This window comes from Mauremys reevesii, linkage group 9 (assembly GCF_016161935.1).
Source record: "Mauremys reevesii isolate NIE-2019 linkage group 9, ASM1616193v1, whole genome shotgun sequence".
Lineage (NCBI taxonomy): Eukaryota > Metazoa > Chordata > Testudines > Geoemydidae > Mauremys > Mauremys reevesii.
In genome coordinates, this window is record NC_052631.1 from 90,619,606 (window position 1) to 90,645,667 (window position 26,062).

General features: G+C 40.8%; 1 protein-coding gene across 3 annotated transcripts; it reads left to right on the plus strand.

The window, feature by feature from the left end:
• The first annotated feature begins 883 nt into the window (after positions 1–883).
• Positions 884–25,133, plus strand: LAMP2 (lysosomal associated membrane protein 2). Of its 3 annotated transcripts, none has more exons than XM_039488269.1 (9): positions 884–1,038; positions 6,047–6,165; positions 7,644–7,854; positions 8,498–8,659; positions 9,524–9,735; positions 10,385–10,504; positions 10,940–11,018; positions 12,506–12,673; positions 22,524–25,133. In XM_039488269.1, exons 1-9 carry the CDS (start codon positions 960–962, stop codon positions 22,664–22,666), a joined length of 1,293 nt encoding a protein of 430 aa, XP_039344203.1. In that variant the 5' UTR covers positions 884–959; the 3' UTR covers positions 22,667–25,133. The 3 variants fall into 3 exon arrangements, with proteins under 3 accessions (XP_039344203.1, XP_039344204.1, XP_039344206.1); XM_039488270.1 differs by lacking the exon at positions 22,524–25,133 and adding an exon at positions 19,276–21,681; XM_039488272.1 differs by lacking the exon at positions 22,524–25,133 and adding an exon at positions 14,631–17,059.
• The last annotated feature ends 929 nt before the right edge of the window (positions 25,134–26,062 follow it).

Below are 26,062 nucleotides of genomic sequence, written 5' to 3' on the forward strand. Positions count from 1 at the left end.
CTCTGTGGGGATAGCACTTGTGCAGTCTAGTCACGTATAGGCGCTATGAGAAGATGGCACATACAATCTGGTCATGACTCAGAGCTGTGAAAGGTTCAAGGATGCTCAGTGAGGGCAGATTCTTCAGGAATTGAGTTGCTAAAAACAAAAAAGTCTCTACTAAATGAGTGAACTGCCATTTTTGAAAGGCTTATAACTTGACCAAATTTGAGTGTATTTTCACAAGACCAGCAAATGGCACCTCCCTGACACAAAGGCTTTACACCGTCCTCCCCTCCTCCCCCCTCCCCCGAATTGTACTTCTTTGTTCCAAAGCATAGGAGCGCTAAAAATTATCAGAGAAAACTTCTTTAACACTTTCTGATACGGGCAAAATAATGTATTTTTCCTTAGTGTCATTCTGAGAAATGGTTGAACCATTTTGGATGAAACAAAAAAACAACAACAACAACAACAAAAAGATCAGCCTGAGACACACATTCTGCATGGAAAATTTAATCCCAAACAGTTACAATTTGGCAACATTATAAGCAACTGAAAATGGGGTCTTAGAATGGGAAGTGTTAGGCAACCTTAGTAGGTGGTGTTAGCAGCCCCAGTAATTAGAACACATTATATTATATTACTCCTCTGGTGGGGAATGATTTTTGAGGGATTACGGCTATTTCAGCCTGATGCACCCTTGCTCTATAGAGATAAAGTGCAGCTCCTTTTTCTTGCTCTGAGATGGGAGGAAACAGGGAACTGAGCCCCCCCTCCTGTGTTGCATCCCTGGTTTGCCACCTGCCCGCCCGCCTCATTTATGAGGTGGACTAGACCTGTGACCCATAAAATTGGCGTCGGGGTGAGGCCGGCTCTGTGATTGGCTGCCCGCCGAGTGCGCCTCCCCATCATATGACCGGCCTTGCGCTCTCGCTGCGCCCGTCTGTTCGTCTCGCAGGGCCCCGCCGCTGGTGAATATGGCGACGCGCAGCCCCTGGCCGCGGCCCCTCAGCCTGCCCTGCTGCTGCCTCCTGCTCCTCGCGCTCGGCGGCCCCGGTGAGTGTCCGGCCCGGCGGCGGCGCGCGCCCGGGAGGCGCCGAGCCTGGGCGAGGCGGGGTCGGCTCCTCAGCCCGCGGGCGGTGGGGGCGAGACCCGGGGGGGGGGCGGTCACGCCCTGGGGGCCGCGGTCTCGGGGAGAGGCTCCGTGAGGGGAAGGGGGCGCCCGGGGGCTGTGGCTGTGGGGTTTCGCGGGGGCGGCCCCGTGGGGACGCCCTGGGAGGGGGGGGATGCGCCCGGGGGGGATTTTCTGGCGCGGGGGGGGCTCTGTACGGGGTGTCAGGTGGAGTTTGTGGGTGGGGGGGTAAAGGGAGTGTGTTATTGGGGGGGGGGGGCAGCTGTGCCCCTATAGCTGTGCTGCTAAAAGGTTCGCAGTGTAGCTGCTCTTTGTCGGTGGGAGAGAGCTCTCCGGCCAACAAAAAATTCCACCCCCAACGAGATGCAGTAGCTTTGTCGGCAGGAGAGCTCCCGCAGAAAAAGTGCACTTCACACCAGTGCTTTTTGCCAGTAAAACTTTTGTTGTTTGGGATGGGGGGGGTTCCCACACCCCTGAACAACCAACATTTTACTGACGAAAGTCGAGTGTAGACAAAGCCACATCATGTCTGTAAAATGCTTCTTTAATCCTCCCTAGTCTAACTGCTTATCTTTCTTTGTTTAATAATGTGGCATTTCAGTTTTGACTCCATAATATAAGGCCTGGTTCTTCCCACACCACAAACTCAGGCTGATTTTTTTGTTTTGTTTTTGCTACTGCTTTAGCTAGAAGGGTGTACCTTAATGTAGGGAGCACGAACATGGGCCTACCAGTTCCAACTCTGTGTCTCCCAGATGTGCTGTCCTATGCAAAATTAAAATGACCATGAATTTGATCTCTTCTAGCTAGTTGCACTCAGAACTTGTTGTCAGTGCTGTTTCTAGGCACAGTGTATTGATATTTTTACTGAATTGTGCTATCAGGTTAATCTTCTGACTGTAATGACGATATTGTAGTTGCTGGCCTTGTCCTCCCCACAGGGATAGGAGAATAGCACGGAAAGGGATATGGGAGAAGTAGCTATCTTTTTGTCTTGTATCATATCTCAAAATTTATTTGGACTAACAAAATATGCATTTTGACGGCTTTCTGGACCGTTGCATTAATCTTGTTTACTACTTAAAGTACTGGGTATTCCAGAAGAGCCCTCTAAAGCTTTCAGTAACAAGTACCTGGGCAAGAGCCGCCTCTTCTAAAACATGTTCTTACTTGTAGCCAAACCTGTCTCTACAGTTTTGCAGGTCCAAATAAGCTGCCAAGCAAAAATCAAAACTGTACAGGCTATGCTGGAGTAGTACTCCGCTTGTTAAAGTTAAGTGGCATCTTTCCCCGCACCTTACTAGATGCATATGATTCTTCATGTAGTGCTTTTGGTGCACTATCCTTTCACTTTGAGTGACTTAATCCAAAGTGAGAGTGATGCCTGGTCTCCACCAGACAGCTCAGCACATGAAGCCCCTTTCTCAAAGTAGCTTTTGCTCTTTTGGATCAGGGGCCTGAGCTATACGACCAACTTTTGCTGGAACAGCTATGTCAGTCACAGATCACACTTCATCACACCCCTTACTGATGTAGCTATTCCAGCAAAAGTTTTGTAGCGTAAAGTTCCTCCACTTGCTACTGCTAGAATTACCATATTTCAGGTTCTCAAAAAGAAGACCGGGTCTGGGGAGAGGAAAGTTGGGGGATACTCACTGGTGGTGGGGGGGCAGTGTTACTCCCTGTCATGCAACAAAGAATCCTGTGGCACCTTATAGACTAACAGACGTTTTGCAGCATGAGCTTTCGTGGGTGAATACCCACTTCTTCAGATGCAAGTCCCTGTCATGGTGGCAGGGCAGCTGAAGCCCTTTGGGGACTGCTCCCCCAGGTCTGTGGGGGAACTGGATGGGTGGGATCCAGCAGCTGTGGCTTGTAGGGGAATGAACCAGTCAGATGCAGGAGAGAGACCAGTTGGCATTCTTTCTGGGCTGCAGCTTTTTCTGCTCTGCAAACCAGTCATCGTCTTCTCCTCTCCCTCTTCGTGTTGTTTGAAAACCCCGGAGAGAAAAAGCAGGCTCAAAAAAGAGACTGTCTAGAAACCCTGGACATATGGTAACCCTAGTTTCTGCTGCATCCACTGCCACGTCAGAACAAAAAACTTTTCTTGTTCTTCTGGCAAAGCAAGCATTGTTTTCCCATTTATTTCTGTAGGCCGTGGTGGGTGAGTTAGAGAACATTGGCTTGAGTATTGGGTATCCAACTTACGCTTTTGAGTAGGGATCGCCCCTATATTCAGGCATCCTTCATGATCACTAAATAACTTCTAAAAAGACTGATCTTTCCAATAAGTAGAGGATGTTCCTCTAAATTCTGCTTCCATTCTGCTCTTCCTTATTGGAATAGTCCAGCTGGAAGGCAAAAGGATAATTTTGCACTTCAGTTGCACCTTTATCCAAACATCTTAGCCTTTTATGAAGGTGCATAAGTGGCTTTCGTCATCTGTAAAATGGGAATGAGGCATAGAGGCAAAGAAACTTACTGGAGCAAGTCAGTAGCATGAAATAGAATGGATTCCTTGCTATGAGTCTCTTGCCCAATCCATACTGTTTTTGAACAGTGTGAAGATAGTAATTTCAGAGCTAGCGTGTGTGAGCTAGCATATTTATCATGAACATTTTTCTTTTTAACAAATTATGCTGTGGACTTGAATAACAATGCCGTGATGGTACCCTATGATGGTGACAACATGGAGATTATGGAGTTGTATATAACTGCCACTCTTACGTTTGTACCTCTTGGCTTGATTTCCGTGTGACAACTTTTTTACTAACCTCTTGCTATAAGACTGTGCTGTCAAAACTCCCCGCTTACTAATATAGAGCTGGAAATGGTGGTGACGCTTTCATCTAGTAACACTAAGCATCCCTCTTGCTGAATGTGTGATGGTAGAAAACCACATCGAAGTAGAACTTTCTGTGACCAAGTACAAATGAGTTTCAACAAACTGTATTGGTAGAGCCTGGAAACTTGAACAAGTTCTGGTAATGGTTAAATGCAGAGGCACTCGGAGACTCTGTAATGGCTTCAATCACCAAAACGCAAAGCTATCTGGTAGCATATCATGTGGTGGGGGCAGGAGCATAGTGAAGGGAGGCAACACTATGGAGAGGCTAATGAAAAACATGTCTAGTACAGGGAGCAGGCGTTTCTCTAAAGAAAAGGGAGGAGTAAGTGTCTGCGGGCTGACTATTACATACAAGGTCTAGCAAGGAAGCTTGCAAAACCTTTTCTTTTAAGTGTCCAAGTCCTTACAGCTCAGTCATTGCTTACGTGCTGTAATGAGGGTTGTTTTGAAATCTTGTGCATTACAAACTTTTTTTAAAGGTGGTGGTGACAAGGAGAGGGAAGGTGGTTGTATACTAAAACAACAAACCCTTAAGTACTAACCCTCTCTTCTTGGAGAGAGAGAGAGAGTGTTTTGACTGGCTTTTCTGAACACTGAGGTGTCACTAACAAATGACCATGCATCACTGCATAGGCAGGTTGGCTTATTCATTGCAGTGCTTGGACTAAAATTTCTCAAAACTCTTATCCTTTTGGATAAACCAAACTGGAATCTTAATCGCTCGTTGTACTATAACCTTGGATCCAAATGCAGATCAGGGTTATCTCTTAACCTGGTGTAATCGCTCTACATAGAAAGAATTTGTAGTGGTAACAAGCACAATTTACCATGTTCCAAAGTTCCTTTGATAAGCTTCACAAAACTTGGTCTTTGGTACTACTCTTAACATAGAAAGTGTATAAATCCGTTCTGCCTTGTCAATAATGATAGAATATAATTCAGACAGGTTTTTCCTGGCAGTTTGAGTACAGTCCTCCGAATACAAAGAAGATAATATTTTGAAAACAATGGCAAACTGTAGTCCAATATCCTTAAAGCTGACTTACCTGTCAGCAACTAGGGAGCTTGCAAGCTGAACCAGTTCCCACTGTTAGGTTGTGGTGTGTATTTTTATTTTATTTTGTGTTTGGTTTGGTTTTTTTGTTTGTTTTAACAGTGCATCTCAAAATGCCTTTGAGAATAACTCAGTCAAAAAAAATCCTCAGGGTTTTGTGGAAAGGAAGCTTAAGGTGACCTATGTTGTTAAAACAGGGCTTGTGCTCCTTTTACCTGGAATGCCTCACTTTTTATATTGGGCAAGAGCTGCATTTCTAACCTCTCTTCTGAAGACTGTGGCGAGCTAGTAAAAGTATAATATTGCAGATATCAAGACAGTGAAAAAGTGCCACCTCAGTCAGATTTGTTAAACTTTTAAAACACCTGTAGTACTGGCAACCTATAAAGAGTCAGAAGGAAAAATAAATTTGCTATCCAGGTTCTTCAGTTAAAGTCCAGAACACAAAATACAATTTAAAAAAGGCACACACACTCATTCTTTGCAGGTCATCTTAGGTCATATCTGTTGATAAAACAAACCATAATGACTACTTGCAGCCATTATCTCACTAACTAGTTCAGGGAATTCTGTCGAGGTACTAAATATCTTCAGTGTTAAAACCTTAATTAAATGAGTTATTGACATAACCTCTTAAGCTTTGACAAGCTGCTTAGCTCATGCACAAAGTCCAATGTGCTCAAACTTTCTAAACTTGTTCTTGCTTTCTAGCTGCTTTAAGTAAAGTGCAAATTCTTCTGAGCTAAATTTGTCTACATCAGACAACTAATGTGCAAAACATTCCTTATGTAGCAGGACTGGATAAAACTCCAGAACTCTTCTGCAATTTTAATTTCAAATCCAGCAGTTATATCTTGTTTCTAATTCTAGTATTAAAAATCACCTAACTTTCTTCATGTCTCTAGCAAAAAGCCTGGGAGAACTTGCTCTGTTTACAATCACAAAATGTTTTAATGAAGGAATTTGTGAAATATACAATAAAATGAAGTATCAATGTCTTGTAAGCAAACAATTACTATATGTATTATAGGTTTTTTCCAGTCACATGCAGTGGAAGTAAATGTGAAAGATCTCTCCAATAATACGTGCATATATGCAGAATGGATGATGAGCTTCTTGATAAAATATGAAACAAACAGTAGTGAATATGTAAGTACTGAATTTAGTGTTAACTTCTGATGTTGGATGTACTATCCATTTCACTTCTCTGTTCAGTCTTGAGAAACTTCAAAACAATTACCCTTTTAGCTAGTCCTGGTAAAGTTGAAGAATAAGTCAAGTTTACCTCTTTTAAATAGCTGATCTCAGCTTTTTTTAAAGGAGCAGTCAGTGTTTGTTTAAATAACTTACGTAATGTTACTGTGTTGGCATAATACATTTTAAAATAACATTTTATTCAGATTGGACAAGAAGTTAGACTTCCTTGCTGTCTTAGCATGGTACTTCGAGTTAACACTGGGTAGTATTAAAACTTAAGATATTTTTGTTTGAAATAACTCATTAAACTCTCTACTGAATCATGTTTAACTCTAAAACAAGGGCTTTAACCTACTTGTTTGGGGGCAATTAGGAAACTTTTGAATCTCCCTATAGTCTAATCTTCCACTCTTTAAAAACTTCTAGTTGTTATTGTTACAAACATCGCTTTTCAAGTGTAAATTAACTGTCTTCCTGAGTCTGTAGGTTATTGTAGGGGGGAGTTGCAGAAGTAAGGGTAGCAGTACTGCGCTGTTGCTTGCACTGCCTTCAGAGTTGGGTAGCTGGAGAGTGGCAGCTGCTGTCTGGGAGCCAACACCAGCAGCAGCATAGAAGTAAGGATGGCCTGGTATGGTATTGCCATCCTTAGTTCTGCGCTGCTGCTTGCAGAGCTGGGCCTGCAGTCAGCATACACTGCTCTCTAGCCACCTAGCTCTGAAGGCAGTGCAGAAGTAAGTGGCAATACCACAAACCCCCCAAAATGTTGTGGACCCCCCCTTGTAACACCCTTTTGGGTCAGGACCCCAAATTTGAGAAACACTTCTCTTCTCTGTAGTATCTGTATACTAAATCTGTATAGTATAGGGTAAAAGCACACGACCAAATTTCAGTCTGTGGCATGTTTTTCATGGCTGTGAATTTGGTAGGCCCCTAGTCATGCTTCATGGCTCTACTCAAACCTGTAGCAGGTTCTCACTCAAAACCATAACTGTTAAGTGTGGTTCTGGCCACGCTACCCATACTGAATTACTTCAGCTAAACATCAGTTTTCCTGAGTGGGAGTAACCTTTGAAGTTACTGATGTAAAGTCCTATCTAAATGCTAGGGTGGTGGGGTTTTTTCCTTTTTTTTTTTTTTTTTTTCCCTCCCATGCAGGTTAAGACCGTTGGCTAGATCTTTCAACTCCTATTGTCTCATGACTGAATCCATCACAGCACTTTTCTCATTCAGATGTAATCTCTAGAACAATGTGTATAATGGAGTTACTTTCTTAACCCTTCTGAGTTCAGGTCTCTGTTTCTATTTCTTTGTTTACGTTAGGAATTGTTTTATGGAAGCTTCCACTTCAACAAGATTATGACACTTCCCAGGAAATACTCCAGCTTGGGGAGAATGTCTGTCTGAATTAAACTACTTTTTTTTTCTTGTAGAAAAATGCAACCTTAAAACCATCTACCAATGTAACACATGACGGAAGCACCTGTGGCAATAACACACATGCCCCACTACTAGCAATACAATTTGGAGCAGGTCACTCTTGGAGTATCAACTTTACTAAGACTAATGAAACTTATCAGGGAAACATCATCTCATTTACTTATAACACCAATGATGCAGTCTTTAAAGATGCTAAAACAAAAGGTAATATGTGGGATTTTATCTTGTGTGGCTGAACAATGACTAAATTAAAGATAAACAACAATGATTATTGCAATATACCATCCCTCTAATTGATTTTTATAGCTACTCATTCCTCTGCCCCATCCCTCTTTCTTGCAAGTGTTGCAGACCAATAAGAGTGTCCTATCTGTTTTTATGAATGTATTGTAGATTCTAGTTAATGTTTGCAGTAATCTACTAGACTCTCCTTCAGTATGGATGGGGAATTATTTTTAAGTGCTTGCTGACTTTCATGTGCATTGGCCAGTCTCCAAGAACACTAGTGTTATGATACAAAGTGTTACAATGTACACTTCACTAAATGAGTGTGCATCTTGGACAACTAGTAGCAAAGCACTAACTTTGGACCCCTTTCCTGTACCTTAGAATCTTAAAAGGAAGCATCCTGCTGGAAGGAACAGTTACTTTTCCCAGACTTGCTTAGTTAGCTTTGTAAGCTATAGTACCACTCTACAATATTTAAAATGGATATGTGAAGGGGCGAAGGGGAAGAATGTGTAGCAGCAGAGTTAAAGTGACTAACAGGCATCCTGCTCCTTGTATTAATTGTAAACTTTTTTTGTCTCTAAAACACATTAAGATTAAACTGTGTTCTTGCTTATAGGACCAATTACTATTGTTGTAAAGGACCCTATGCATCCAGTCCAACTGAATACTGTCTACAAATGCCATCACCTTGACTCTATTGAAGTGGCAAATGTCTCTCTGTTCTTCTGGAATGTCACTCTGCAGGCTTTTGTTCAAAATGGCACTGTTAGTAAAAATGGTAAGTCACTTAAAATTGTGGTGGTTCTGTATCCAAACTCTCATTTTAGGAATGCAGTGCAGAGTGACTTTAATGTTGTAAAGTAGTGAATCACTGGAATTTTTATAGTGAATTGCTGCTTATCTTGCCTAAACTCTTGAACCAACATGAGTATAAACATCCATTGTCCTTGTTCGTATCATGAACCAACTGCTGATCTGAAACTAGATCAGTGGGGAAGACTGACTTGAGTCTGTATAATACATATTGGTCAAAATGCAGTTCTTAATGAGTATTTGCTAGCTGACTTGGGATTTTGTAAATACTGTGATCCCTGAACTAATTGTACCACTACAACTAGATCATATCTGAGTCTCAAGGTACCTCTGTAAACAGAAGTCATACTGCCTCTTAGTCCAGGACTCAAACATTTTGAGCCTCAGGTGTCCAGTTCAACAGTGACTAACAGATAATCTTACTAAAGAGCACACAAAGCAAGTGTACTACACTTCAAAGGCTTGTTAGGCTTCTTTCCTTTAGAGCCACTAGCCTTGCCAGAACTTCCTCTGCCCACTGTCTTCACCTGCTATATCAACAGGGTGACCTCTTTACCTGCTACGCTGCTCCTAACTTTGCCAGGGCAGAATGAAACTAGCTTACCTCTTCCGTTACTGTTAATGGAAAGACAGTTCTGTTTGAAATATTGCATGGTTACTGCATGCCTTGATGCTAAAACATCAAAGATTTGACTAAACTCTGTAGGAGGCTTAAGGCCAAAATACTCCCTCCACAAAAACTGTGACAGAGCCATCTGTAACAAACAACCTCTGACAACTGCTTAATGCTATATAGTAGCTAGGAAGTCATGCTACATTTTTTTTCCAGATTCTACATGTGAAGCTGATAAATCTACTGTTGCACCTACCACTGTTGCCAACTTAACTACTGCACCTATCACTACTGCTTCATCACCTCTGCCAACTACAACGTCTAAACCAGTGGAGAAACCACTCATTGGAAACTATTCTCTTAAAGATGGCGATAAAATCTGTCTTCTGGCTACAATGGGGCTGCAACTGAATGTCTCTCAAGAGAAGGTGCTGTTTTTAATATCTTAAAAGCAAAGAGGAAGAGTGCTGTAATATTTTCTTGTTTGCATAAATATGAATATTTGGCATTAACTTCAGTGTTATGAATGCCCCCTCTAGTATGTATGTATCATACCAATCAAGGGATATTTTCTAGCTCCAGAACTCTGCCTACCCACCTTTTTTAAAATGGTAACTTGCTGAGGAGTATCTTGATATTGTAACCTGACCAGGGCATTTCAATAACTTTTAAGGCTGGGACCTGCAGATGCTCTGCTTAGTTGCAGAGGGAGCCCAAATTAAGGCATCTGATTGCCAGAGCTGTGCTGTTATCTGATGCACAAAATAAAGGAAGGATCTGTCTTCAGCTCCATTAAAAAAAGTTGAATGGGAGAGAGTGTCAGTGGGCAAGATTTCTCCCCCCCGCCCCCCCATCTTGTCCAGTACTGCTAACCTTAAGTGTCACTTAAAATAGCTTGGCAGAACATGATTCAGTCTACCCTAGCATGAAGACTCACCTTGTTTATGATACGTTCTTGTTGAGAGTAAGGCTAAACATTGAGGGGAAAATAGGGAGTTCCCTTCTGACAGCATCAGAATGTCCTTTTTTGAACCACTAGAAGCTTCTTGACTAACCAGTGTTTGGTTTTAATTTCAGCCTGTTTTGATTAACATCAACCCAAAGACCACTAACGTCACTGGTAGCTGTGGCAACACATCTGCTATTCTGCGCTTGAATGACAGCAACAAGAGGTTTATTGATTTCACCTTTGCTGTTGTAAGTACCATATTACAGTTGAGCACTAAGCTTCCAATTAAATCTTCATTTCTCGTGTCTAAACACTTTGCACATAATGCCTGTATCTTCAAAGCTTCTTACATACTTGATTGTTTCTAACAGAGTTATATAGGTGGCTGGTATCTTACTCTAAAAGTGAAGCAACTGAGTCTCTTAATTGACTGCCCAAGGTTACCTAGTGGCAAAATGAGGATTGTGCTCTAGGAGTGTCTGGTTCCAGTAACATGCTCAGTATACTAAATATGCTCTCTATTAAACGGACCGCACTAGTGTGTTGCCTTTGTTGGTAAATGCTTTCACACTTGTAGCTTACCTCTGCAGTATGCACTTTTAATCTGTGTGGGTGTGGGTGTGGGTGGGTGTGGGATAAACCTTCAGTTTTAACACACATGGGATTTTTTTTCTCTTAAACAGAAAAACACAAGTGCAAACACACAAAGATTCTATCTGAAAGAAGTGAACATCACCCTGATCAGCTCTATAAATGGTTCTGGTAAGATACTATTTGTCTTAAAGAAAGCACTTCAGTGTTTGACTGCGTTCTGTCTATATTTAGCAAATACTTGTCAACTAATTGTTTTAACCAATACTAGTTCATACTCCATGGTCAAATCTACAGTGACTAGCTATAGTAACAAATTGTGTCTATATTTGCTCTAGAGATTGCCCTAACTTGCTACTTTCCTTATCCCATTTTGGCCTTGTTACAACCATGTAGCACGTATTCTTGCCTACCTCTGAAGTTTCCTGAAGTGCAGTAAAGTTCTTAATCCTTCCTTGGGAAAGGAGATACAGCCACTTTGCTGACAGTCTTTAGTATGAGAACCCGAAGTGAGCAGTTCTCATTAATAGGCACAGCAATATTCTTTGCAAAGAGGTGCAACCTATAAGGCTTAAGCATATTCTTCCAGATCAGCGGGTTCTCAAGCTATGGAGTAGGAGGTACAGGAATTTGTTAAGGGAGCACAAACTCTTCCCCCCCCCCCCCCCCAACTCTGGCTGTCAGCCCTTGGCAGCTGGGGCTCATGCAGAAGGACTGTGCACACCCAGGAGGCAGGGTAGGGGATAAAAGGGACTGCGGGGGAGGGATGGACGGACTGCCTGACTCCCGTGTGCAGGAGGGGACAGACAGATGGACCACCATGAGTGGTCGCCAGCAGTAGCAGCACAGAAGTAAGGGTGGCAGTGAGGCACTAAGTCTGCTGTGAAAAGTGATATTCACAAATATCACTTTTCACATTGCCACCCTTACTTCTGTGCTGCTACTGGTGCAGTGTTGCCTTCAGAGCTGGGTGCCCGGTATATGTACCTGGGGGCTAGCCATACAGGACTACAGACACAAAGAAGGGGTCTGTGATGAAATAAGCTTTGAGAACCACTGTTCTAGACATTTGTCTTACACATCTAAGGTAACTATTCTTCTATATGGAAGGAAAACTGATGTTTCCTTCCAAGTTCTTCCAGATAACTGAGAATTCTCACTCTAGCATTTCAGAAACCAAAGTGGTGTGGGGTTTTTTTGTTTTGTTTTTTTAAATTCTTAAATGTGGGTTTAAAAAAAGTGGATTACGCTGGCCTACTAATATTAATTATAGAGATTGCCAACATTACATGTCTAAACTTTATTGTCTTAGACATCTTAACAGTTTATACTGTTGCAGTGATGAACTGCAAGGGCAGGTGTGAGTAGACTACTGACGTAAATCTTCTGAAACTGTAACAGCTTTAATTATCCACCTCTCTTCTGTACTGAACCAGACTTCCTATAGTCAACAAACTTGTAACTGTCCTTTAAACTGCTACGTAACCGCACTTCAGAGAAAATAATGCCAAGAAATGGACTCTGTACCTTTCAGCTGAATAGGCCTATGATATTGGTAGTACATCCTTTGAACCTGGCACTCTCGATAAATAGACTTTTTAGTCCATAGAAAACTCCTCAACAAATGTCCATATTAGAATATTTTCTTTTTTCTTAAGAACCTTTAAATGCTGGAAACAACAACCTCAGCATTTGGGACACCTTCCTGGGCAGTTCCTACATGTGCCAAAAAGAGCAGACTGTTTTGGTGACTGAAGATCTTCAAATACATACTTTTGATCTAAGGATTCAGCCATTCAAAGTACAAGACAACAAGTATTCTAAAGGTAAGAATAAACCCAAATCAAGCAGACTTGTAGGGTGCTCTAACAAGGTTCATAACATAGGAGTGGATAAAATCTTTATAGATCCTAGCATAACTAATCCATTGGCCAGTACTTTATTTTTGCTTAGGCTAAAATGACTCTCTCTCTCTCTCTCTTCCCCCCCCTCCCCCCCACCCCAAATTTCCATTTGGGAAATGGCACTAGCCTTCTATCCTGGTTGATATGAACACCTTGCTTTTATCAACGTTTTGCCCTGGAGAAACCTCCCTTAAGAAAAAAAATCACACCACGAACTGGCAAGAGCCCTGTAGGTTTATACAAAAGGGCCTAAAGACATTGACTTTATGGCAGTCTTCCCCCTCCCCCCACAGCCATAGAGAACCACGGTTGACTTACTGAAATCTGCAAATGCTGGGAGTGAGGGAGACTGCCCAGAGGGCTGCAAGAAATAATAGGATGAAGCTTGGAAAAAGAGCACTTCTGCTGAATGTAATCCAAGCTTTTTCTCATCAGACTGGAGGGGGGGGGGGAGGATTATTCAAGTGATTGGGGTCCAAAAAACTGGAAAAAGTTCTTACTGCAAAGTACAACCTTGCATTGGCCAGGGGTGTGGGAAGACCTAATCTTTCTCAACACTAATTCTGATTGTGGAAGGCCAAATGGGTTTCTGCATAATTCTGTAAATAGTACTTGAAAACTAGGTATATGTTAAAGTAGTGCTTGCAGTCCACTTTTGGGTTTAGATCAGTTTGTAGACTGATAAAATATGTAAGTTAGGATGGGAGGTGGAAGTGTGCCTTTTAAAATTGGATTTTTTTTAAAGTATACTGAAAGACTTATCATAGTAATATAGATAGATATTGGAATTGGAAGAGGTTCAGGAAAGAGCAACAAAAATGACTAGGGGTATGGAACAGCTTCTGAGTGAGGAGATTAAGACTAAGGGGGTTGGGGGATATGATGGAGGTCTATAAAATCATGACTGGTATGGAGACAGTAAATAAGTGTTTACTTCTCATAACACAAGAACTAGGAGTCACCAAATGAAATAATAGGCAGCAGGTTTAAAACAAACAAGGAAGTATTTCTTTAATGCAGTCAACCTGTTGAACTCCTTGACAGAGGGTGTTGTGAAGACCATAACAGGGTTAAAAATAACTAGACAAATTCAGGGAGGATAGGTCCATCAATGGCTACTAGCCAGGATGGACAGGGATGGTGTCCCTATCCTGTGTTAGCCAGAAGCTGGGAGTGGGCAACAGGGACTGGATCACTTGATTACTTGTTCTGTTCATTCCCTCTGGGGCACCTGGCATTGGCCACTATTGGAAGACAGGGCACTGGGCTAGATGGACCTTTGGTCTGACCCAGTTTGGCCGTTCTTGCGTTAACATTGAACTCCTTTTTAAATGCTACTAAATGAGTTCTGATTGCAATTGGTGCTCCCTGTTACAGCCACTTCATCATCCACATGTTAGCTTATGACCACTTCAGCTGGCTTTTCAATACTGAAACCATGTTGCCTTTGAACTCATTTAAAACATCTGTGTACACACTTCAGCCTGACTTACACTAACTAGGCTTTTTCTAGCTTTGTATTTAAATCTCTAATAGAATTGTGATACTGCAATTACTCATTCATCTAATACAAGTTTATATTAGTTGACATAAAAACTTACCCTCTACAATGCCTTCTCTAATGCCTCTTAAACGTTATCATTTTAGTAAATAAGCTACTGTCTAGCAACATGCCCCATCGGCTAACTGTAAACTAGAACATAGGGAAACTACCTATGGATCTGTACAGTTTTTCTCACTAAACTATACAGGTCTGATAAATACTTGCTTGTAACTTTGAGCCTTCGTGTTAAGGAAAGTATTTTTGTTTCCCAAGAGAGGTACAATAGCATGCTGTCTCTTTATTTATTCCTTGTCACAACCTTTTTCTCATCTACAGCCCAGGAGTGTTCGCTGGATGATGACACCATTCTAATACCAATTATAGTTGGTGCTGCTCTTGCGGGCTTGATTGTCATTATAGTGATCGCTTACATAATTGGCAGAAGAAAAACCTATGCTGGATATCAAACCTTGTAAATCTGAATGTGATCACTGTTCCAGTTTCACTTTAATGAAGCAAGTGCAAGTTCCCAAATGCAAACAAACCACTTCAAGTAAACATTTGCATCATCTAATTAGGGCTGGAGACTGTGGGTGCTTTGTCTCTTTAGGTGTTTTTGTCAGATAAAACAATGGGAATGTAACTCTACTTCCTGGACTAAGAAAAACATGGGGTTCCATAGTTGTACTCAAAGTAGCAAATAAGCCTTACTTTACAAATTATTAGGTAAAGATATTACCTTGGGATTCATGTGTGCATGTTACAAATATTATTAAGCTAAGCAGGGAACAGTCTGAAAAGGGAATAGTCTAAATTAGGGCACTAATATGATGCATTGGGCAACTTGTAAAATTGCATTACACTTGTACTTGTCTCACCTGCATTCCTTAGTTACTGTCACAATTGCAGGGTAACCTGGCTGCCTTTAACTGTATATTAAACCTGGAATGCTTGCCAGGGACTTCAGAGTGCCTAGTATCTTCTTCTGGCTCACAGTACTAAATGCCATACTAATGGTTTTTTCAAGCAAGTTTACGTTGAAGTGACAGTAGTAACCCACTTAAGTCCAACAAGAGCTGCAATAGCTCCCTCTTATTTTGGTAGCTTCAGTGGCCATTCTTCTAGTTAACACATCTAAATGAATGGAAACTTAAACTTCAGTTGGCATATCTGGGAGTTAAAGCCCAGTTTCTAAATGCTTTAGAGAACTGTTGTGCACAAGTGACCAGAAACCTAGTGCCTGTTACAACCTGGCATACCCGTAGATACCAAAACAGAGTTATACTAAAGTATTTACATTATTCCTGCTGGCACCAGTTTTAAAAAGGGAATAAGAACCTTAAGTATTTCTAGAATTTAAAGGGCACTTAACTTTGTATCATAGACTTTCTGTGCAAGGTGTGTTGCTCGCTTCCTTTGAGTGATGTGTGTTTAAAGAAGCTCTCAGTTTAATGATCCAAAATCAGTTGTCACAACTTCAACTGTTTTTAAATCTCCATATTAAATCATTCTTTGCTAATCAAAACTTGCATTGTAACTGTCCCATGATGGCATTTCATCTGCTGATTCATGTACTTTGTGCTTAATTGTGTGCTGTGCAGAGATGTAATATTGTGCATTTGTGTGTAGGAGGTTACTAATGCTGTGAAGAATGCAAAAGTAAAGCATAAGCCTGAGGCTGACACACTGCACCTTTCTCCTTGCTGTTTGGAGTGGGTCCTCTACTTCAAAACAAACAAAAAAATGTAATGCAATTGGACTGTTTCTTAAACTGCAGCTATGTAGTTTAAACCTCACTGTATATCTTTAAGTTTCCCTGGTCTCCTAATCAGTGTGGTGTAATTCATAGAGCACTGCATAAAAAAGGTGGCCTTTCCTAAAAGGAATGAGTTTTTTGTGTTAATAGACATGGATTGGTCATATTAATGAACATAGGACAAGCTTAGTTTCACAGGGAAAGTTGGTTCATTATGTTTCTTAAAATTTGGATTGGAATTGTCATGGTAATGGATGCTTATTAGGGGTATACAGAGCTGCTTGTGGCATGTTTGGTTATGCTTTCTAAAAACAATCGGTAATACTAATTTGGTTCTCAGTAACAAAGTTAGATTTCATAGTGATTAATGTATATTTAGGACTCTGACTAAAAGAGCAAGAATGGTTGAATAACTCTTACTAATGCTTGTTGCAAGCAGAACTCAAGCTTTAGTCTAATATCAAAACCTCTAATTAAGTTTGAAGCTAGTTCCTTCATTTAAAACAAAAATTAGAAATGTAAATTTTTAATTTGAGAACTTCTCCAAAAACATAAATTGTATTAAAATATCTTCAGTTGCAACAGTTCTTATAGCAAGTCTTTTCGTAGAACTCCAGTGATTGTTGGTGTTTACATGTGCCAGTTATGTACTTTTTAACTAGCATTTACCACAGCTATTTTCTTTGTCCATCTAATGTCTTAAATCTCCCAGGTTTCTATATGCAAATTCTATTCCTGAATTTCAGACTAAACTCTCACCTTCTCTTTGAAGGTGTAGAAATGTTACTTAGGGAAAACCAGTGGATTTGTCCAAGAAATTGGCTCTGATGAAAATAATTCTAGATCTGGTGTGCCAGTAACTGGCTCATGTAAATCTCTAAGTTTCATATGTCTGCTTAAACTGTTTAAACCACTAGTTCTCTGTATTGTATTTCTCCATAGGGATTTGCTTGTCAGTTTACTCTACATATTGCTTTAAACAATAAAGATTCTTCTATTTCTTAAGGAACCTTGGTAACTTTTTTAATTAAAGCAATGATTTCTTGAACTGTAGTGATCACTCAATTAGACTTTTTGATTAAAATTGGTTCTTAATTTTAGATCAGATTATCCAACCTAATTGTAAAAATTGTAGGACCACCTTCCTTAATCTTCTCTCCTGTTGATTAGTTCTCTCTGCATCTTCCTGTAACACACTAGGAGGGACTGTCTGTTGCTTATAGGCTTTAGTCTTTTTCTAACCACTAGTCTAGATATTAAATCACTTCTGTTAAAGCTTGGCTATCCCACTTTAAACTTGTAGTGAACTGTAGAACACCTCCCTAACCAAGTAGATTTACACAATCTAATTTCACTAGTCAAACTTAAAGGGATTGAAGTATTAGTCTTGGTAATAACTAAAGCAGCAAATAGGTCAGTGTCTCTTTAGCGAGCCTAAATTTACCTGGGGATAACTTTGTTCAGCAGAAGTGGATAAGCTGTAGGGACTTCTTTCTCTGAAAATTTTGCTTGTGTGGTAAGCAAGAGCTCTTCCTGTATGCTAGGATCCATATAAGCCCTGCTCATAGGAGAGGGGATAAATAAGCTATCTGTTGCTGAATCTGTTAATTCAGTCTCCAGCCTCCAAGAAGATGTAATTTACAAAGTGCAATAAAGGTACCTAGCAGTTGCCTAGCTGTTGGATACTCTAGGTGGTCTAGAAGTGGTGGCATACAACGCTCATATTGCATAATTCTGTCCTTCAGAAATCCATAGAGCAAGCATAAAATTCATTCTGAATAGGGAAGACTTTTCTCTGTGTATGAGAGGGGTAGCTGTGTTAGTCTGGATCTGTAAAAGCAGAAAAGAGTTCTGTGGCACCTTATAGACTAACAGACATATTGGAGCATGAGCTTTCGTGGGTGACTACATCCGATGAAGTGGGTATTCACCCACGAAAGCTCATGCTCCAATATGTCTGTTAGTCTATAAGGTACCACTGGACTTTTTTTAATGCTTTCTCTTTTTTGTTTTCTGTAGTTAATCAAAAGCACAATACTTGATGTAAATGTGTTCTCTATTGCTTATGATTCAGAATTTATTACCTGTGCTGCTTGTCATAAGTCTCCAGAAGAGCTTTTTGACAAAACAAACAGCTATATGTCCAACTCATGAGAAAATGCTGGGCGTGCAGATGTACTCTGCACTGTAGAACCACGGTCTTGTCTCCTTACAGATTCAGTGCGTTAGCTAAGATGTCACACCATGCATGAATAATGATGCTGTAGTATATGTCCCCTGTTTCAAGAGTAAATACTAAAATGAATCTTTTGCCTACCCCTGATACTGATGTACTAGCCTGCTTTGGCAGAGGGACCACACATCTGGTGTACACAATTGTATTGGTTATAGTCTGACAAGGGAGGAGTAGGAGGAGTAAAATCAAAGATCCTCTTGACTCCTGGCTGTTGGCTTGGGGTCAATCAATCAGTAAAACCTCACTGCCATTCCTTTCAGGCTTCATTAGAGTCAAAGCCTGTGCTGTGATTGAAGTCTCCAACTGGGTGGTGTGTGTTTTTTTACTTCAATCTACAGTGCCAGCACATGTATCTTAAAAACTCAGTCTGAGCTCAGTGAAGCTTTACACTTCTTCAAAACTATCTAGAAAGTTAGGTTCCTCCATGAGGCACTCAGCCTAAGTCGAAACTTAAATGGAGCTTAAGCATCCTCTGAAATATCTTCAGATTACTAAATTTTCATCTTGTAAGGAACTTACCCAAGTTTTAGCACTGCAAGATGAGCGACTATTTGTAGTCCTTAGCTTTTTGTTCCAAAGCATTTTACTCTTCAGAAATTAAATAGCTTTATTAAAGAGAAGTAGTTTGTTCACATCTTCAACTGAACTACACTCGCATGCAAAGTAAGTTTTCAACATCACTGCTTTCTTTCTATTTAACTGTGAAAGGTCCTCCCTAATATTCTGACCAGTGGTAAAAAGTCCAAGACTGGGCATGCTGGAATAATATTGTGTAATTTCATCATACACAATAGATTCCAGAAATTTCATGTTAGTCTTAAAAAGGGGGAGGGGCAGCATTGCACTCATCTTTATTTATAAACAGGATCTGGTTGAAGGAGAGCTCTAATACTGGATGGGAAGCTGTGTAAACAGTTATGGAGAGATTGCAGGGTTTAACATTTCTATTCAACTGGCTTTCTTTTGAAACTTGCCCTCTTTCCATCTAGCTGAAGACTGCAGCCCAGATGTGGACAACTTCATTGTGCCCATAACAGTGGGAGCAGCGTTGGGAGGATTAGTTGCTCTAGTGCTTGTGGCTTATTTTGTAAGCCACAAGAAACACCGTAATGCTGGATATCAGCAATTTTAAAGATGGGAAAGTGGGGGGGAGGGTTGGGTGTGGTGGGGAGGAGAAACTCTCTCTCCTCTTAAATCTGAATGGTTTTGTCAAATTTCATGACAATTACATTTTGTTTAAGAAACCATTGATTTTAATTAGTGTTGCATCTGAACTTGACAACTCACCCTGAGTGATTTAGTCTGATCCTTGATCAGACTAAAGTTTGTTTCCATCTTCTGGATGTGGATGTGATGCTGCCAAAAATACCAATTCAGTAATTCTATGATCTATATGTACACAGTGGCTGTATGTGAATAAAGTTTTGTTTCTAATCCCTGTGAATGGCACTTAACAAGTACTAAGTTTGCTGTGGATGTCTTCAAGTATTAATGTATATAATCATACATTAGTTTATTTTTATTACTAGTGATAGTGCCTTATATACGGTTTGTCAAATATTAAAGCTGTTGTGTAAATGCCCCTACTAGAAAGGTTAAAACTGACTTTTGCGATTTAGAGATGTTCTGTAGGTGCAACTTTCTCTGGATACAACTTTTTGAGTATGCAAGTATAACTTGCATGTTGTGCACTTTGTCTGGGTCATCTCTTTTGTACAGCTGGTGTACAGAACAATACTTGTAAGAATACGATAGTATTTTGAGCTACTAACTAATGGATCTCATGACTGTCTCCAATGTCAAAAACTGATATTCAAGAGAAAAGGGAAGATGAGTTGGGCTGGAACCTAACTCTCTTCAGCCTTAATGTGAACTCACATGGTCAGTCTGTATAGCTTCCAAACTCCTCCAAGAGAGTATTTTCCCCTTTCTGGCTGTGGAACGACAGACTTGCAATGATAAGTAGTAGAATCAGTTATTACTGTACAACTGTTTATATGTCAACTTGCAAACTTGGTAGCCGCCAAGTGATGAAAGGTTAGGTTCCACAACCATTCTTCTTTGATCTGAAAGGGACCTCCCTCTGACAATTAAGGAGATGCTAAAGTAGCTTAACTACTATGTTCTCCCTGCCCTGCTAATGTAAACTTAAATCTACTGGTGGCTAATGGGCACCTTTCATCAGTATTAATGACTTTAGTATTCCTATGCGCTATTTAATGTTCAAGTCCTCTTACCAGCCAAAACTGATTCAAAGTGGCCAAGGTAAAGCTGTAAGTATTGTACCTCAACCTGAAAGATAGAGGAGTTAAGATCACTCTTTTTAAACGAGCTCGCACCATAAATTGTCCTTCCTCCCCTGCATTGCTGAACTCCACAACAACAGACTCTGAATTGGAATGAATACTGCCGCAGGGGCCAGACTTTGTTTGTATTTTGATTAGATTAAAAGGGAGGAAAATAAAGGTGGTTTTTTTAAATAAACCCAGGCTTTGTCTTCCTAATGGATAAGTGGCACCTGGTTACCAGCTTAATATATCTGAGCTAAATTTGGCACAGTAACTAAAGCAGTAGTTCTCAATCTGTTTACCACTGTGGTCTGTGTTGTGGGCCACATCCACACAATACTACCTGTATGGCCCTGAGGATGTCACTTGGGCTGCAGCTGTGTGCTCATTGGGCTGCAAGTGGCCTGCAGGCCATGGATTGAGAACCACTGCAGGCTAATTCAATTCGACTCACATTACTGGGCAGTGCCTTAAAGTAGTAGCTGCTACCTTTTGACAGTGCTACATCTGTACAAGACATGTCTTCTAGTCAGATATAAAAGCAAGCAAAATCCATTCTTTGGGAATCTTCCAAAGCTTTAACAAAGCCCTCTGCTTCAAAATCACACCACCGGGATTAGGGCGAACTAGATTAACATGTTAATAAAAGCTCTTTAACTCATCCTGCCTTGGGGGTGGTCGTCCAGTAACAGCCGTTAGCTTGGGGCATTGGACATCTAATTACTTAGTGCTGCTCTAGAGATTTGTTTTCAAAACAAAGTCAAACCACTTATTCCTTGCAGGAGTCCAGTTGGGTAAGTATTTCTCCCTACTTTACACACGGGGAAAGTGAGGCACAGCTGTTACATAACTTGCCTGAGGTTTATCATTGGTGTCGGAGTCCCATGCTCTGAAAGCCTGTACTGACTCTGAATTTAGCATTTGTACCAGAGAGGAATTAAATAATGTATACTTCAGAACTGTGCAAACCCACTTTGTGGCATTACAGTGAATGGTTTTTACAATGCTGTGTTGATTTTAATAAGAACTACACAATTCTTCTCTGAAAGCGATACTTCCATGACCTCTTTGTACTGAATGGATCAAAAATAAAGCTATATGCACCAATGGTGTCTTTCAGTGTTTTCTGCTACCCTGATAGATTTTGGGGATTGGCCCTGCTTTGAGCAGGGGGTTGGACTAGATGACCTCCTGAGGTCCCTTCCACCCCCTCATATTCTATGATTTTGGTCATCTTTTATGGCCTTCCATACAGTGCTGCTTTCCATATTACCTATTTATGCTCTCCTTTCCCATCCATTTCTGAAAATGCACAGTGGTGTCTGAGGGGATGATAAATCAGGGGTTTTTTTTTGGGGGGGGGGGTAATACATTTTGTCATTCTGATGCACTAATCCTGTTAAATTCTCTCAAATCCATATGGCAGTGATCAGCTAATATGTCATCTCAAAGTTAATACTTTGTCCTTGGTTATGTGTCATCAGTGGGAGAGCCACAGGGTGTGCAGAGAGCAGAACATTGAAAGTGAATGCTAATGTGAAGAACTGAAAAGAGATCTTTACCCTCTGAGAGCCCTAGATGTAGCCAAATGTGATAGATTTCTTCATAAGCACTTCAAATGCACCTTCTGGCTATAGGCAACCTAGTGACTATTAGCTAAATTGTCTAGAAGAGAAACAACAAGCAACTGAATTATGCTAACTTGTGTAGGGGTGGGTGGGTGGATGAATAAGCGTTCAGACCGTAACTAAGGTCCTGATCCAGAGAGATGCTAAGCACATGCAGTTCCTACTGAAGAAATAAGTTCTGGGTGTTCTGTACCTCCCAGAATCAGATTTAGGGAGAGATGTCGGTTTAAAAAAAAATGCAAATGTCTGCTCCCTGCTTGATTGGTTTCTAATGCATGGTTTCCCTACTAATTTCCTCTCCCTCACTTTTCTCTTCTACAGCTGAAGAATGCTTTGCAGATTCTGACCTGAACTTTCTTATCCCCATCGCAGTGGGTGTGGCGCTTGGCTTCCTTATCATTCTTGTCTTTATCTCTTATGTCATTGGAAGAAGGAAAAGTCGTACTGGCTATCAATCTGTATAATCTTTTCATGCTGCCTCTGCTGCTTTTTTTCCCTTAACAGAAGTTATTAGTTCATGGTTTTCTTTGACTAGATATATTAAAAAACAAAGGATAATGTATTTGTGCATATGATTGTGAGAACAAATTTAGGCTCGCCTGAAGCTACTGTAAGGCTTTGGAGTAAAGTAAAACTGCTCCAGGAAACACGTATGATCAATATTTGTCCCCTGGGCAACGTGATTATCTTAGGCCTTTTCAGTCAAATAAGGATGCATCTTACTCGCAGCATTTTTATCTCTATTCTTTTGCATAATATCACAGCTGGTGAGCGAGTTTTTATTTTGTATGCAGCTACTCAGTTTATTTCCTATAATGCTGAGGTTAAAAAAAAAAAAAAAAACCTGCTAGAGGGTTGAATGCTGTGTAGTGAAGGATTGTATATACTGTTGGAAAGAGATGCAAAATCCTTCCTAGCATTCAGTTAGAAGCAAACTTACCACTGCTGCCTTGTTTCTATTTTTCATGTAGCTGCTTGTTCTCCAGGGTTAGCTTAAAGCTGCTTTTACTGTTGCATCCAAAGGTGGTTCTTGATCCTACAATAAGTCACCCAGAAGTTCCTTCTCTTAGTAACTAGTGTATTTAATATCACTGTGGAAAGGATTATCTTTTATTAAGTGTAAGAGGGGAGTGGGTGAGATCTAGTATAACAATTTACCCAAGAATAGAAGAACCTGACCTTAGTGAACAGACAAAGCTTTTAAGGAAGCCTTAGCTATCCTGTGTCTTTTGTCCAAAGAGCACAGTGTTAAGCATTTTCTGTTTGCTAACCAAAAAGTGGTTCTGCTCTCTGACTTTAACTGAGCCTATGGTTGGGCGAATGGGAATACTTTGAGTTCACTGGGTCCAAGTTTTCATTCTGTCTATGTAAGGGAAGGATAATCTAGACCTCTCATCCTGTATTTCAGTTGAAGGAATTGGCCTAACTGTAAACCTCTCTTTAACTCCACAGAGGTGTGCTCTTACTCTATTTTCCAAAGTAGTTAGTATGCAAAATGGTGATTGTAAAGGATGAGGTTATAGAAAACCACAGTAAAAGAAAGTGACCCCACCAAAGAATGGGATGGTATGTTGGATCCAGTCAAATGCCCTCCCCTATCATTAATATTGTCATACACTTTGAAGGGCCTCTGTTCCATGTTTAGGCCTTAGCAGGATGGAAGCTAGTTATCTTGGATTAAATTCTGCCACCCCTGAATGGGTACATTGGGACAGGAGCATCTTCCTCCTTGGGACCCTTTGATGCTGACCTGCAGAAGCTAGTCCTACTATTATTGTGCTCTTTCATGCTAGGCCATGTGACTAGCTGGGGTGCTGGCATCATCTTTGCTTGCTGTTAGTAGCTGGCAGTAGGTGGTGTGGGAATGTGTTCAGCACTCTTCTGCAGCACGTGTTTAGGATGTTCCTGAGCCACTGCAGGGGTAGACTGCTGCAGAGCACCTCCACCTCATTTACAGACAGGAGCGAGATCATGATCTGGGCCTTCATTTTACAGATTGTTTGGGTCTCTGGGATGGATGAGGAGAACTGGGCTAATTAAGTCAAATCAGATGAGAAAGGGTCTTTTGTTTTTCAGTTTACTGGCTCACAAAATGTGTGTTCAGTCATGTGTGGATGAGCCTAGTGTCCTATAAAGAGAGAACCTATGAAGTAAGCTGTTGTGTTCAGTCAATGCGATATAGGAGGATATGGCACGTGGGGTGCTGAATGTAAAGTAGAGCACGTAACAATTCACACTCAGAGTGGCGTTCTTTAGAAGCATAGCTGCCTTTAAAAAACAAAGTTTAGTAAAAGCACACGTTGTAGATAATCCCACGAGGTGTTCAGATACACTTTAATTTGAGTGGTGTTGGGCATGGAAGATTGTACGCTACTGACTTTCATTTTAAAGAAACTCGTATCACAAAAGTTGCTTTGGTCCTTTTGGACTGCAGGATCAAACCTTATCTGTAACTGCATCTTCTAACGGGACAAAAATAGGGTCCTACACAGATGTGATCCTTTCATGATGGGGACTTAATTTAAGCCCAGTGGGTTGGGTTTTTGTCTCCCATTTTTTACTCTTGCTTTCCCTGAGTGGGGAAGTGCTAAACGGGCTACTCTGGGCCTGACACACACGCCCCTCAAAGCATGTCACCTCCACAATGACGTGAGGTGGGTTCTATTCCTATTCCTCGGGCTCCAGATCTGAGCTTCACACATAGCATTCGTTTAGTCCAGCTGGGTGACTTTAATAATAAAGTGCAGCAGTTTCCTAAAAAAATAAAAATTAAGTGCTATTTTGGACTTCATGAGAAGTCAAAATCAAGCAAGCACTTTAAAGTTACTGTAGAATGAAGAGTGATATAAACGTGGTTCTCTGAATTTGCAAAAGATTGTACACGTGTGCTGATGAAGACAGAGTATCTATATTAAACAAAGTTAACTATGATGTTCGTCTACTTTTGCTCAGTGTTAACACTCTCGTGATAGAGATGAATGCGACTTTTAAAAGCTTTATCTAAGGGGCTGGTGTGGCTTGAGTTTCAATAGCCGTGAAAACTCAACTTCTTGCTCTCCTTCACCCCATGCTCCTTTCAGGTAAGGACTGAGGCAGAAACCAGGTGGGTGGCATTTGTGCTGCCATTGGTTGCATGTTCCGCAGTCTGTGGCTAACCAAATTTAAGAGGAGTGAGTTATTAAAACTCTTGAGCAGGAGGGATGGTAACAATATTTAAATGCTTTTTTCATAATGGCAAACGCTAGAGGTTATAGACAGCATGCTGTTTTATTTTTAATATAAAGAAGAAAAGGACTTTAGAATGTGATTATGGATGAAAAGAGACTTCTGTGTATGTGCTCTCTATGGCCCTGGCACTTCAAACTTCTGAGCCCTTCAGTTCCTATTGAAGTTAATCAGCAGGGCTCAGTACTTGGCAGGAGGGAGCCCTATACATCTTCTGAATCTAGTCTTTTTAGTTTACCAGCAAAATGTGCAGCAATTATAAAATGTGTTCACATGTCAACACAACTGCCAATAAAATTCTGATTGCTGAATCTTTATTACTCATGGAAGCCTGGGATATACAGAGAACACAGCTTGATCTTCAGATACTGGGGCAGTTTCTAATATTCTTGCCTTGAAAAGTCTTGTTCTGACCTGTCAACTACCCTACATTGATCTGGGTGTTGTTGACAGATGCTTCACTAAATGTAAGTGATTGAAGTAATTCTGCATATTTAGAGGATAGCAGAGAGGCCACCATTTTCACATGTAAGTACTAAAGCTAGGTACCTATATGGATTAAATATTTAGACACACAAGTTCCTTGATTTTTAGAGGTGCTGAGTACCCATAAATCCAGTTGATGTCTTAGGAGT